At 49.9% G+C, this 14978-nt stretch overlaps 1 protein-coding gene across 13 annotated transcripts in view; it reads left to right on the top strand.

Moving 5' to 3' along the window:
- Positions 1 to 14978, top strand: part of ATP2B2 (ATPase plasma membrane Ca2+ transporting 2) — a 459739-nt gene that overhangs the window by 308892 nt on the left and 135869 nt on the right. For all 13 annotated transcript variants that reach the window (XM_024556440.4, XM_053929679.2, XM_045192226.3 and 10 more), the window contains one exon: positions 13048 to 13565. In XM_024556440.4, coding sequence (XP_024412208.1) covers positions 13367 to 13565 — 199 coding nt within the window. In that variant the 5' untranslated portion in view covers positions 13048 to 13366. The remainder of the gene's footprint in view (positions 1 to 13047; positions 13566 to 14978) is intronic.

Raw genomic sequence — 14978 nt, 5'->3', positions numbered from 1 at the left:
CTCCCTGAAGTTGTCACTCTCTGTGGGACCTGCCATGGGCCTCTGAATTTCTCTAGCCCTAGTTTCTACTTATGGAATAGAAAAAGTCAGTAGGTTTTTTGTGGACTTTGAACTGAAAAGCATTTTATGAACACTCATAAAATGACATTTTTGTCATCACTGTCTTTCGGTTCAGGGTGATCCCTAATGGCAGAGTTCCCTGAGAGCTAACATCATCTAATGGAGTGGTGTGTGAGCTCAGAAGTCCAGGGCCACCCTATGGACAGCCCCAGAGATGGTGGTGAGACATCTGTGGGAAGCAGGCTATACATACCCACATGTAATCAATCACGTGCTCTGTCCTGCCCTGACATGCATGACACATACCTGTACATGCACAGCTGGTTGTACAACCATGCGCACCATCTGCCCCACCCTGGCACATACACATACGTTTATGCACTCACAGACATGAACTTGTGGTGGAAGAGAGGGAGCAGGGATATTCTGCTTGAGTCATAAATTGCCCAGTAACTATGAAACAATAAAAATAGAAGAAAATTTAAGCTCAACCTAAAGAACTTTGTGACCACCAGCACTGACACAGATTGTCATGGAAGAAGGGAGTGAACCCCTGTCAAGGGAGGCACACAAGCACAAGCAGAACTTTGCACAGCTGCAGTGAAGGGACTTAGGCATCACAGAGATTTTCACCTCCAAGGTCCCTTCTGATGTCTGGATTCAAGTGGGCTTAGAGAAGCAGGGCTTCTTCTGGCTTTTCTGTCATGCTTTGCAAATACCAGTGGTCCTGCATGGACTCACATTATCCTCCCAACCACCCTGTGAGGTAGGAATGGTTATTGTCCCCATTTTAGAGGTCTCAGGACTGAGGCCAGAGAGCTGCCTTCATTTCCCCAAGGTCACTCAGTGATAGCAGAGTGAGGGTTCTAGCACAGATCTCTCAGGCTCTAAGCCTCCAACAAAGGGGTTCTGACCCTACTAAGTTGTGAGTCAAGTGAAAAGTGGTTTAAGAATCCAGAGAGGAGCTCTAGCTGGTGTGGCTCAGTGGATTGAGTGCAGGCAGGCCTGTTAACCAGGGGGTTCAATTCCCTGTCAAGGCACATGCCTGGGTTGCAGGGCAGGGTCGAGCGGGGTGGGGTGGGGTGAGGGGTCCCCAGTGGAGGTCATATGGCCCCCCTGGTTGGGGTCATATGGGAGGCAACCACACACTGATGTTTCTCTCCCTTTCTTTCTCCCTCACTTCTCCTCTCTCTAGAAATACATAAATAAAATCTTTTCTAAAAAAAAGAATCCAGAGAGGAGAAGTTCTGGGAGTGGGAGGAAATTCCCAAGAGAACGTGGCACTGGAGATGACAGATCTGGGGACCCAGACATGAGATAGAACCTAACAGGCAAAGAGAGGGCAGTCCAGGTGGAGGTGGGGTTACGGGAGCAGCCACAGTGATGGGGACAAGGGGGAGTCAGGATGTACACACCCGCCGTGGCCTTACTGGCTTTCATTTTGGGCTCGGAGTCTTAACAGCAGGCCATGGTTCTGCACAGCTTCAGCAAGGCTGGGGTCCCCTGGTTCTGAATCCCATGGGAGGCTGCATTCGCATCTGTCCCTGCGCAGATGGCTGGTGAGCATAGCTAGCAGCCCTCACCCCCACCCGCACCCCCTTCTGTCACCAGGACTCAACTGCACCAGGGAGTGTGGTATGGTGTTATTTTTAGAAGTGGCACCATCTGCTCAAGGTGCCGGGCAGATTCTGTTGGTCTCTGCAGTGGCCAGGACAGCCATGCCAAGTCAGAAGAAGACTGCAGAGCTGGCCAGCAGGGCAGTCACTAATCAGCATACAGACCTGCTGAATGCAGGAGTCAAAGAGATTCCACAGGCCCTCAGGGTGTGTGATTCTGGAATCTGAGTCTGGGGCTGCCAGTGGGTTGAGTCTGGGGCCAGGGCAGCCAACGCAGAGGAGAAGCTCAGCATGGGAGGCATCCTGTGTTCCCAGCACCCTGCCTGATCCCTGGGCTTGAGCCTGGACCTACCTCCTGGCAGATTCTGAATGTCCTGGCCTGACCTTATCCCTGACCTCCAGCTTTGTGTGGAAAATGGGGAAGAGGCAGGAGGAGAAAAGAACAATGGCCAGCCCTCAGGGATCCTTCTTGGGACCTAACACTGGATGTGGCAGAGTCCTGAGCAATGTGGTCCAGAGGAGCTGGCACATCTCCTCACTGGACTCCAAATGCTTCAGTATGTCCCATTGCCTGAGCTACCACGACATTGGGCTTCTGAGTCATCGTGGAGAGGACTTAGGCTGATGATTCCAAGCAGAGGCTCTGATGGCAGACTGCCTGGGTTCAAATCCAAAAGTTATGTGATCCTGGGCAACCTCCTTAACGTGGCAGAACCTCCATTTGCTCATCTGTGGAATGGGATGCTAGTAGCAGCTACTTCATAGGGCCCAGGCAAAGACTTACCAATTTGCTGCTTATGAAGCTGTGGCATGCACCTGGGTGCATTCAGCATCAGCTCCTCCTGCCACCTGACTGACCAGGTCCACTTTCCAAATGCAGACTTCACCCTAAGATTTGTTGCCCTTCCATAGTATTATTGCTTTCTCAGTCATGGAACCAATACTGGTGGAGGCCTGTGCTGTGCTAAGGGCTGGGGAGGCCTTGTTCTCAGGAAGTTCATGATCTAGTGGGGGAAACAAGCTGTCAAGACTCACCCCAAGACTGAGGGTGGAGGGTGTGAAATCGAAGAATAAACCACACGTGATGGGTTGACAGTGGGAAGAGGGTTGAAATTTATAGCAGGGGAATTAGAGAAGTTGGCATGCTGGGCCTTGGAGAGGAAAGTTTTGATTAATGGGAAAGCAGGTGTAGAGAGTCCTGGATAGAGGGAATGACATGTGCAAAGGGTGGGAGGCAGGAGCATGCATTTGTTGTTCTGGAAATGCAAAGAGTTTAGTTAGACCAGAGCCCAGGGAGTCTGGTTCCAAGCCAATTGAGCAGGATCCTAGGTGGCACTGGGAAGCCAGCAATGGTTTTTCATCCAAGGAGTGGCATGCTCCATCTGGGAGGCAATATAATAGGTTGGTTTTAGAGTCAGATAGGTCCCAGTTCTACTCCCAGCTCTGCTACTTGCTAGCTCTGTGACCCTGGGCATGATTGTATTTTACCTCTCTGAGCCATGGTTTCCCCATCATAATAATGCCTACTTTGTGGGCTTATTGTGGGATAAGGTGTGTTCAGAGCCTAACACAGCTCCTGACACATGGAAGCCACTCAGTCAGTGGCAGTCACCATCAGCATCACTCTGGAAACAGTGAAAGAGGATTGACAGTCCAGTCAGGAGGCTGTGGATGAGTAGCCTCTATTCTAGCCCACAGTGAATGACTTTCCCCCGCATCTTACCTTCCTGCTTCTCTGTTCTGGACCCCAAAGGACTCACTAGCTATTCAAAAGTAATCTCCCAACTTAGATTCATCCCCTGGCATGCCTGTGAGTGAATATTCCTACCCCAACACATAGAGGAAAAAATTTAATAAACTCAGTCAGACTGAGATGCCACTTAACTATGGTTCCAGCAGGAACCAGAAGGAAAGGACCATGCACAGTACAAAAAAATGGATCACTAATGGTGGGATTTCTGGCATCAATGACAAATGGCACTGATAGACCAAGGTGAGTCCTATGTGCATGCACTTAAGTGGCCCTGAGTGGTCTTTTTCAGTGTCATTTTGTTGGCTCACAACTGCTCACTAGGATACCCCATTGCCTGAGAACCCAGCTTTCAGTATCAGCACCAAATATCTGGGGACAGCTCCCCATGCCTATTCACAGAGCTCATGGAAAAGGCTCTGTGCCCTCCCCAGTCAACCCCCACTCTGTTGGTCAGTACTGCCATCCTAGAAGGCTCCTGGGGGCACTTATAACCCTTTGCTCTGTGTCAGCACTATCTCATGTGGACAGCTCCTTGCTACGATATTCTTAAAGCCCACTCCATGCCCCTAGTCAGCACCATGGCCTTGGGAACAGCTCCCAGTGAAGATAGTTCCCCAGAGCCTGCTTCTTTGTCCTCCCCAGAGGGCTGTCAGTCAGCACCAGGGCCACGTGGACAGTGCTCACTCCCAGCCTTGGCAGGTCAGCCTTCAGGGGTGGGGGCCTGCAGTTATCAGGTTCCCTGACCTCAGCCACCCAATCCCTCCCCAGCACCCACCTCCATCCATCCATCAATACTTTATCCCCAGAGACAGCTCCCTGACCCCAGTCCTCCACAGTCAGAGGTGAATCTGTAAGACTCACCAACCAGCAAGTAACTTGCACAGCAGAACCCTGTGCTTTACTATAGAAACCAGAAGAAGGTGCAGGAGCCTGGTCTGTTGGAGAGAGGGATGTGAGTGAGCCTGAGGGTCCCTTATGAGTGTCTGTGTGTGTGTTTGAGATCTGACTCTACTACCCCCAACCAAGGACCGTACACCAGTCACTGTACTCTCTTTTTCCCGTTTTTTCCCTCGGTAAAACAGGGTGCCAGAAGTTACTGTATCATTGAGTTGTGGAGGATTAAGTGAGATAACAAACCTAAAGTCCATAGAACAGTGCTTGGCACGTAGTAGGTGCAGTCTAGGCATTGCTTTGTCATCATTCTTTGTCCTTCCTTCAGGCCTCTGCTTGTAACTACAGGAGAGAAGGAAGAAGATGAAGGTAGGATGGGGCAGTTTCATTGTAACCATTTAGGATCTGGAGGCTAGGGGCAGCCAGGGCAGCAGAGGGGGCCTCAAGATGGTCAGTGCAGCTATAGGGAGAGTAGGGCAGGTGAGAGCTCAGGCCAGAGAGATATCCAAGGCTTTTGGCTGAAACCAGAGAACAAGGTCCAGAGCAGCTGGTCCATCCCAGGCAGAGCCACAGTTCACAGCCTTCTTAATGCATGTCCCCTTTCTGCAGGCCAAAGTGGAGTCTCCCAGCCCTTTTCTGCCTCATCTAGGCTTTCTTGCTTCCATCTGCTGGTGACTTTACTGTTTTAGCTTCATCAGAAAACTCTCAAAGATTTTTTAAGGAAATATTTCTTAAGAAGGTGCATATCAAGGGTACAAATCTTGGAAAGCAGACACTGTCCTGCCAAGGCCAAGGACAGCAGTGCAAGTCAAAGGCAGCAGGTAAATTTTGATCAGCTCACGACTACTTGGCTCTAGGGCATTTCTCCTTCCTACAGCCTCCAGCCAAGTAGGACTTGGCCTGCATTGGTGATGGCCTCTCTGGCTGGGGATGACACAGCAGCAAGGAAGTATGTGTGCCCTGAGAAGCAAGTCTCAGATGATGGGAAAATCTTTGAGGATATTGCTACAGTGGCCCTTCAAGACTAAGTATCTGTCCAAATCCCCTTCTTGCTTTACAGAAAATGAAACTGAGACATAGGAGAGAAGGCTCTGGTTCAAGGCCACACTGCAAGTTGGTGAAGGGCAATGGGGCACAGAGGAAAGATGGAGGCTTTGGACTAGAGCAAGTGTATTTAAACTATACCAAGTCCTATTTGTATGGCCTTGGTCATCTGTAACCTCTCTGAGTCCCACTTTCCCCATCTGTAAGGTAGGGACAGTGATACTGCACAGCCCAAGGAGGCATGCACTAAGCAAGTTCTGTTAATAGTAGTGATCAAGCCAAGATCGGGACCCAGCAGACCTGGTTCCCAGGCAAGTGCTGTTTGGATTACATCCTCCCAAAATTTGAGGCAAACATTGTGCAGGAATCACTGAACTCAGCCTGCAGATCCCAACTGCAGGGATATCCTCCAAGGATAACTCAACTTTGGGGTTATCACAGGGGGCTCTCTATGGCAGAGGGATTAGACCTTAAACAGTAGGGTCTGAGCACCTCTGTTGCTGTTCTCAGAATCCCAGTAACTTGGGGGCAAGATCTGAGATGTAGGTTTACCGACTGGGTAGAAGGATGGAGAGATAGATGGATGGACAGCTAATGAATGGGTGGGTGGACAGATGGATGCATGCATGGATGGATGGATAGAAGGATGGATAGATTGGTGGGTAGATAAGTGGGAGTATGAATAGGTACGTGAGATACCTGGAGGACTAAGAATAGGGTTTTTCTACCATCTACCATTGACAGCTCCTCCAGAGAACAGGGAATAGGGGAGGGAGTTGAGCCTGGTAGGCAGCTAAGGACCTACCCTTCCTAGGACAGGCATGAGGCTAAGAAGATACAAAAAAAGCCCTAGGTCCCTAATAGCCCACCCTCTGACCCTGCTCCTGCTATCTGTGCCTTCAGGCTGATGCATGACTGTTTCTGGGAGACTTTTTATTTTTTTAGATTTTCCTTTTCTGGTTAGCAGGATAGGAGTTTTCTAAAAATAGCACTAAATTCGCTTGTGAGGTATTCGTTTTCAGTTCCCTTCCTCCTTCTCAGTTCTCTCTCCTCATCTGTGGGAATTCAAAGCTGAGATTTTCATTGTCAGCTTTGATGCACACACACATACACACACTGTGGGGCCTGTGTACTCAAAGGCAGGTGTGGGCACAGATGTCTCTGGCTCGCTCACACTCACAGACACACACTCAGGCCGAGATAGTCCAATAGAACTTCATGGTAAACCTTGTCCTCTAGGGTCCTCCACACTAGCACACATCTGCTGACACACCATAGGGACACACACACAGTCACTTACAGGTCCAGCTCAACACTAATATTTTTACAATCCTGACCCAGGTGTGCCCCAGACTGTGGACTGGCCATGATGAACATCTAATATAACACACTCAAACTGACCTTGCATATCCATACTGACTGACCCCACACACCCACACTAACATGCACATCCTCACTCACACTCACAGTCACTACAGATCCATCAGGCTCTCTACACACACACACACACACTCACACGCAGACAGGACCTTCCCTCTCCCAGAGAGGGCCATCTCAGGCAACAGCTGCAGACGTCTGGGTGAGGCCAAGGAAGGAGCAGTTGTCCCTTTGTCTCCAGCTGCTGGCTGAATTCACCCATTTTCCTGGGTCATAGCCAAGATGGAGGGTTCCCATTGCTGGGGACAGAAGACTCTACAGAAAGGCCAGAATTTGCATCTAGGAGAGGAAACAAAGTGTCTCACCCCAAGGGAACTAATTAGTCAAGACCAGAGCAAAGGGGAAACTAGCCTTGTGTGCTGTGCCAACAAGCGGGGACCCTCCTCAACCTTTCGAGCTGTGCTAGGGGCCTTGTGGGTATAGCCCTGTCAATCTGAGTTCTGCGTAAGCACAGCACTGTGGGGGGCATTCTGGCTGGGCAGAGGATAGAAGCAGTGAATGAGTTACCATCCTAAGAACAGCCACCATTTAACAAGTTCTTCCTCTGAGCCAGGACCTGGCCTAAGCTCTATCTCATTTAGTCCTCACAAAACCCTATGAGGTAGGCTGTGAAGCTGGCTGTGTTTGGGAGGAGGAAACCAAGGCACAGGAGGGGTTAAGAGCCTTGCCCAAGTCACGAAGCTAACCAATGGCATCACCAGTCCTCAGCATCTGGGATTTTTAGCAGGGAACCTATGTCCCCTACATTTGTCATGGCTGCCAGAGATGATTCAAAAAAGAAGTTGACTTTAGCTCTGGCTGGTGTGGCTTGGTTGGTTGGAGCATCATCCCATAAACCGAAAAGTCACCGGTTTGGTTCCTAGTCAGGGTACATGCCTAGGTTGTGGGTTCTGTCCCGGGGGGCGGGGATGGCGGGGGGGGGGGGGGTTACATGCCAGAAGCAACCAAGTGATGTTTCTCTCCCTCTCTCTTTCTCTCCCTTCCTCTCTCTCTAAAATCAATAAGCATGTCCTTGGGTAAAGATTAAAAAAACTTAAAAGGTGACTTTAAAAATACATATTAAGGTGGCATTTAAATTCAGCACATCTTAAAACAGAAGGACTCGGCATTCAGAAGTTATTTTTAGCACATAATTCATTCTCAATTGTCCCAGCTACCATCCTTCAGTAGGATTTGAAAGCTGTTGGTTTGAGGTTTTGTTTTCCTTTCTAATCCTTCCTTCAAAAGATAGATTCCTTCTTTGTTAAATTAACTCCAAAAAAAACATTGCACCTTCTTCTGCAGGCGTCCTTCCTGTCAAAGACTTTTTATTAAGGTTCCCCTAACCTATTCTTTAGTCATTGAAATGTAACAATACAGAGTCATTTAAATGCTAATAAGATGAAATTGAAATGCATAAATCCAATATTGTTAGAATATTCTCCTGGATTCTGCAGGTCCTGGCAGTTTCAGAGCCTGAAGGGACCTCAGAGAACACTAGTCCAATCCCTTGACTTTCCACATGAGGTCCAAGGAGGAAAGGGGCTTGGTCAAGGTCACTCTGCAGGAACTTGGAAAATAAGGAGCAGCTTTTCAATGGACTCTGGCCTCAGTTGGCTCTGTGACCCCTCATGTGTTGCTCACCCTCTCTGGGCCCAGAACTAGTCATGTGCCCTGCCCAGGCCCCTGTCTCATTCCACCAGCTGCTGTAACAGAAACCCATAGACTGAGTTAAACGATAGAAATTTATTTCTCACAGTTCTGGGGGCTGGGAAGTTCAGATCACGGTGCTGGCAGATTTTCCCGGTAAGGGCCCTTTTCCTGGCTTGCAGATGGCTGTTTTCTTGCTGTGTCCTCACATGGCTGAGACTGATCATCTCTCATGTCACTCTTTATAAAAACACCAATCCCATTTACAAGGGCTCCACCTTCATGACCTAATTACCTCCCAAAGGCCCCCGCCTCCTAATACCATCAATTGGAGATTAGGGCTCCAACATACTAATTTGAGGGTAAACATTTAGTCCATAGCAGCCTGTGTGCCCATTTTTTAGGGCAGGCGTGATTCCATTGTTGAGAACTGGCTGCAAATATACCTAATCACAACCATGAGGTAGTCACACATGCTAATAACAGGAGGAGAGGGGGAGATACAGAAGCCAGAATTGTAGAATATCTGCTTCAGCTACACCAAGACACACACACAGGGGTCTCCATGGGTCCTCACAACAGCCTGTTAGACAGATGGGTCAACTCCAGTTTACAGGTGAAACCCACCCAATGAGGTGAGATGACTTCTGCAAGGTCGCACCACTCATTAAGTGTCTCAGCCATAAAGTGGTGGCTCAGGTATTTGGGCAAGGCTGCAAAAATGTCAGAGTCTGGGGAGCTTTGGCTGAGGAGACAGCTGCCTGCTCAACCTTATACCCATGCCTCATTGTGATGAAGGGAAACTGGGAAGTGGAGGGCAGGGGATGCATCTCAAAGAAAAAAAGTGTGACTACTGATTGTGATATCTTTCCTTGCCCCCTGCAAACCTGTAAGACAGGCAGGGTAGGAATCACCAGCCCATTTTACAAATGAGGAAACTGAGATCCAAGGACTTCCCATGGATGAATGACCCAGGGCCTAATCCAGATATTCATTCATTCATCAAGTATTTATTGAGTGCCTCTGGATGCCAGGGACCATAGTAGGTACAAAAGTGACATAACTACTGCCCACTCAGAGCTCTCAAGCTCCTGGGGAAGGGAAACAGCTAAGCAGCCCAAGCAATAGATTGTGGAGTGTGGTATGGTACAGGAGGCATCCAGGAGTCAGGAAAATTTACACAGCCCTATGTGGTCCGGGAAGGCTTCCAAGTAAACGACACTGTGCTAAGCAGAACAGGCCATTGTCAAGGCAGCGCAGGCTGGGGAAGTGGAGTGTTCAATTCTGGAGAATTCAGGCAACTGATAGATTCTACACTAACTAGCAGTTCTTCAGCTCTGCCCATCTGCCAGAATATCACTTGAGTGGCGTCATACAAGTACTTCTGTGCCAGTAGGCTTCAAGCTCTCTAATCGAGGAACAGTTAGATCAAATTCCAAAGTGAGCTCTGCAACTTAGAAGGAAAAAACAAGATGCCCAGCACAGCGCTGGTCTCATGCATGCATTGGCGAGATGCAGGAGAAATTGGTAATGGGGGCCGGGGACAAGCCACATCAGAAGAGGTAACTACAGTGGGAAATCTCAAAGAAGGAAGTTTAAGATCAAACATCTACAGGGGCAAAGTTCTGGGTTTTAGCTGATTTTGCTATCCCAGCATTTCATCCCTGTAGATGTGCTCACAGGTCCCTTCCTGTGCCTTTTACTATGTCCCTCCTGACCTTTTACTAATACATAGTTGTATATTTCAGATTCTTCCATGTCTCGTTTGGCTTAAGGCCTACTTAACCTGCAGGAAGTTAAATTTTCCCACTCATCTTCCCTGGTAACCTGAGCAGATCAGATCTTCCTGCTCTGGGTGTCCACAGCACCTGAAACTCCCTGTCATGGCAAACCCATCATGTTATATAGAAATCACTCATTTAATTGTATCTCCTCTCCACTCTCGGCTCCTGGAAGGCAAGGACCATGTCTGGATTGTTTAGTGCCTGGGACAGAGTAGATTTCCAAACAGTTATTAGATGGGTGGGTGGATGGATGGATAGATGGTTGAAGGTCATTGTTCATCTTAACACAATAGTCATTAAAATTACCAGCAGGCCATTAGCTCATGCCTACCATTGTCATCACAAATATAATTACTGCTAACGATTCTCATAGCTCGTGCCGTCAGATGTAATTGTCAGTGCCTACAGTCCACACCACAGGTAGCAGGGGGACAGATAAAAAACAGTGCCTCGAGTTTGGAAAGTCCCTTGTGGTTTGCAAAGCACTTTTATTCACACGTGGCACTTCATTTAAGCATCCTAAGAACCCCATGAGGGAGATTAACCAGGGGAGGCAGCAAAGAGTCCTGATTAAGAGAATGTCTCTGGATCCAGAGTGCCCAAGTTTAAATCCCAACTCCACCACTCTCTAGCTGTGTGGCCTTGGGCAGTTTATATCACCTCTCTTTGCCTCAGGATCCTTATATGTTCTATGAGGATAATAAGACTTTCTGTCTCATGAAGCAGTTGTGTGGATTGGTAATACTAACAATAAATACTGAGTCCTCACTCAGTAATTACTGAGCTCAGTTCTAAGTGTTTTATGTGAAATAACTAATTTAAGCCTCATTGCACCTATGAGGTAGATGCTATTATTCCCCCTCCCTTTTTTAAGATAATAAAACTAAAGTTGATTTGCCTTCCATCCTGCTGGGAGGAGGAGGAGCCAGAATTTGACCAGAAACTATGGCTTCTAAAGCACCGACTGTTAACCTCTACAGCATCTGTACATCCAGGCATCCTTGGTCCCTGCCTCAGCTGTTGGTCCCAATGTAAAGATAAGGCTTCCTACTGCACCCCTAGGTAAAAAAGGCCCCCTGAAAGGTATGACAAGTTTTCCCTACAGCTCCAACACCCTCAAGTCTTGTCCAGGAAGCCCCACACCCCAAAGGAAACACCAGATTTGAACATGGTTTATAATTAGCTCCCAGTAAATTAGGAGGTAGCAAGAGGAGAATGACTGTTGTCTTACAGATGAGGAAACTGAGCCTTGGCAAAGTGAAGAGGCTTGCCCAGAATTCCACAGGATTTGGGAGAAGTCAGATTTGAACCCAGATTGCTCTGATTCCATCCTGTGTTTTTCACTTAACTCAGGCAACAGTCCACCTACCAAGCCTCGGCTCTTTGGACAGAAAGGAGAGAGTGCCCCCTAGGGGAAGGGGAAAGAGCACTGGGCTGGGAGTCAGAAAACTGGACACCTCTGGGCCCCTCTGCTTTTGATTTTTGTGGCTCTTGACAAGTCCCTTTCCCTCGTTGAGCTTCAGGCTTCTCACTGAATGAAATGAGATTAACTCGAAAATGCTGCCAGCTCTAAAATTCTATGGAAGAGGAAAGGACTGTAGAAGGAGAGAGATGGGACAGGGGACCGGGAACAAGAGGGAGAAGCTGGGTCTGGGGCAGGGGCTCAGTCCTGTCTTCCCCCTCTACTCCTCACTGTTCTGGGCCTATAATGGCCAGCTGTCTGAGGCTGCTGGGCGGAGCCGGTCTCCGTGCCAGGCCCAGCCGAGCTCAGCAGGGGCCCTTTGTCACCCAACGCTTGCCGGGGCCTTGGCCACTGGTGTTGGGTGTCCAGGCAGATTGGATTCTCTCCTGGCAGACCTGCAGATGCCGCACTCTTGCAAGGGTGGCCCTGAAGGCAGAGAGAAGCCAGCATTCCCTTCTCCTCCTGGCCTCCCAGAGGAACGTAGAGGCCGCTGTCTATGGTGCTGGACTGTGGGGGCCCCCAGGTGAGGGCTCCCTGGACCCCAGCTCATGCTGGGGGCCAAGCTGTGGGCTCATGACGTCCTGGTGAATATGCATGAGCTGGCTGCTCTGGCCCCACAGAGGGCCTTAATTAATGTGGTTGGGGGCTGAGGGTAGAGGTGGGTGGCTTTCTCCCATCCCTGTGCCTGTAAGACCCAAGTAGCAAGAACAGTGTATATCAGTGGCATGGACAGCGGTAGCATCTGTACTTGGGGGTTATGCCCCAAATTGTGTGGGCATAGAATGCGTGTGGGGAAGTGAGAGAAATCGGGGTCTATGTGTGCACAGAGGGGCCATGAGTACAAATATTTTTGAAGGGAGGAGGTGGGGATGTTAGATGTATGCCTAGAAGTGTGACTGCATGTGACGCTGTACATGGCAGGGAGGGGGTGTTCCCAGTGTGTGTGGGAAGTGGGGCTTGTGCATTGCTGTGTGTGTGTGGCAGTGAGGTGGGCCCTAAAAGTAGGGGAATTGGGTGTTGCAGGGCACCCTGACCTCTGTGTGTCCGAGGGTGTGAGTGTACTAGGATGTATGTTGTGAAGTCAGTGTGTTACACAGCACAGTGGGCAATTAGGAGATCAGGATGTATTATGCAGGTCTGTCAGTCTGTGCCGTGGGGGTGATATATCATGGGGTATCCAGGAGAGTGCCCGTATATTTAGATTTACAGTGTCTGCTGGTGTACTATGGGTGTTGTACAAAACTCCCATATTAGGGTATGTGTTATTTTGAGTGGGCATGCATGCCCATGTACACGGGACTTTCATGAGTACCCATCCCATGAGGCCTCCAGTTCCTGACCTTTGTCACAACTCTGTGCTTGCCCCCACAGGAGCCACCACCCCTGACCATGTAGATGCCAGCTCCAGGGAGCAGCATGGACCCTGCTGAATGGAGACTACTGGGTCTACAGCCCTGAGCCCCTCTGGCCCCTGGACTTTACCCTGCACCCAGGGACACCCCTTGGAGTTCACCACTGCTGTTATCAGCCCACCTCAGCCACCTCCTCCCCCTGGGACCTGGAGGGAGTCACCAGGAGTCACAGACATCCAGTGAGGTTGTGCTGAGGACAGCCACACAGAGCCATCATCTGGCAGCCTCTTGTCCAGCGCTGACCCTCGGGCCCACCCCGAGCAGGAACTGTGGCAAACATGGGTGACATGACCAACAGCGACTTTTACTCCAAAAACCAAAGAAATGAGTCGGGCCATGGGGGCGAGTTTGGATGCACAATGGAGGAGCTCCGCTCCCTCATGGAGCTGCGGGGCACTGAAGCTGTAGTCAAGATCAAGGAGACTTATGGGGACACTGAAGCCATCTGCCGGCGCCTCAAAACCTCACCTGTCGAAGGTAGGTGTGGGAGACTCAAATCCGGGGCTGCAGCCCTGGCAACTGCTATATGTGTTGGCTCTATGATACTTAACCACAGAGAGGTCTTGGACCTGAACTGAAATGCCAGTATGGCCATTCTGGTGTATTCTAGCTGAGGGTCAGCCCCTTTGGATAGGCCAGGGTATGAGGCTTCCATTTTCTCCCCATTGTGGGTTGGGGCATGACCCAAGTCACCTGCAGAGAGAACCATAGGAACAGGTTCACATCTACCTCAGGGATGGGCTCATCAGCCTGGAAATCTGGGAGCACCCAGTCTCCAAGGTGGAGCCAGAGGGAGACCAGTGGGGCAGAAGAGGAACCATGCCTTTCTTGCCTTTGTAAAAGCTCAGGCAGGGCTCCTGCTTTCCTCACCCCATCTACAGAGGTTGGATTCCAGGATCCAGCCACCTAGCTCCTGCCCTCCCTTCCCCAAGCCCCAGAAATCCCTTTGTCTGACTCCAGCATAGAACCACAGCATTGGTACCATTTAGCCAATTCCAGCTCCTCAACACCTGTCGCTGGGCTAGGTCATGTCTGACTGTCCCAAATCCAGGCTGACTCGGGGACTCCTAGGTCTCTGGGGCAGCCCTCGGCCATGGAACTGCTAGACAGACTTGGCAGGCAGGAAAATGGGCCATCACAGGAAGGGTGACAGATGCCCATGTGTGTCTTGCCCTGGACATGGGTGTGGAACTTTCTTGCAACTGCCAAAATAAGTAGGCCTAGGATCTCCAGAGAGAGAGAGGATTTCAACCTCCTGAGCTTCTCTGGAGGGGGCCAAAGCCCAGTCATCTGCCATGGGGCACAGAGGAGAGAAACCAGCCCAGCTTAGGCACAGAGCTCAGTTCAAGTCTCCATCTCCACAGTTACCTTCCCTCACCATGAGGAAAAGAGTTCCCTACATGAACCCCAAAAAGGCATAGGTGTGAGGCTCTGCCCAGGCACTCCCCAATCCTGTAATTTTGTGCAAAGAGGCTCTACTGTGCCTCAGTTTCTTCCTCTGGAAAATGGGGCCAATGCCTACCTCACAGGGCCTAGTGGAGGCCTAAGCATGCAGTAGGCGCTCAACAATTAGCAGCCATATTATTCTAAAGAGATTGGATGACAATTCCTCCCCCAGATATAGACCACAACCTAGGAGGTAAGCAGTATCTGAATCCTTATTCCCATATGACAGAGGATAAACCTAAGGCCAGAGGTCACTCATTCCATCTCCTAACTCTGGTCCCCATGCTCTGGGCGTGGCTGGGTGCTAACCCTGAATGCATTTCCTATAAAGGCAGCTTATGGGCCTAGCTGCTCATGGGGGCTTGCCAGTCTGTCTAGTAGTTGCCTGTGCCTGCACCCCAATGCACCCAGTGGGTCGAGGTGTCTGTCCCTTTTCATCTTGGG

This window comes from Desmodus rotundus, chromosome 8, assembly GCF_022682495.2.
Source record: "Desmodus rotundus isolate HL8 chromosome 8, HLdesRot8A.1, whole genome shotgun sequence".
NCBI lineage: Eukaryota > Metazoa > Chordata > Mammalia > Chiroptera > Phyllostomidae > Desmodus > Desmodus rotundus.
The sequence above is the reverse complement of the archived record's forward strand: the minus strand, read 5'-3'. Positions and strand labels throughout refer to the sequence as shown.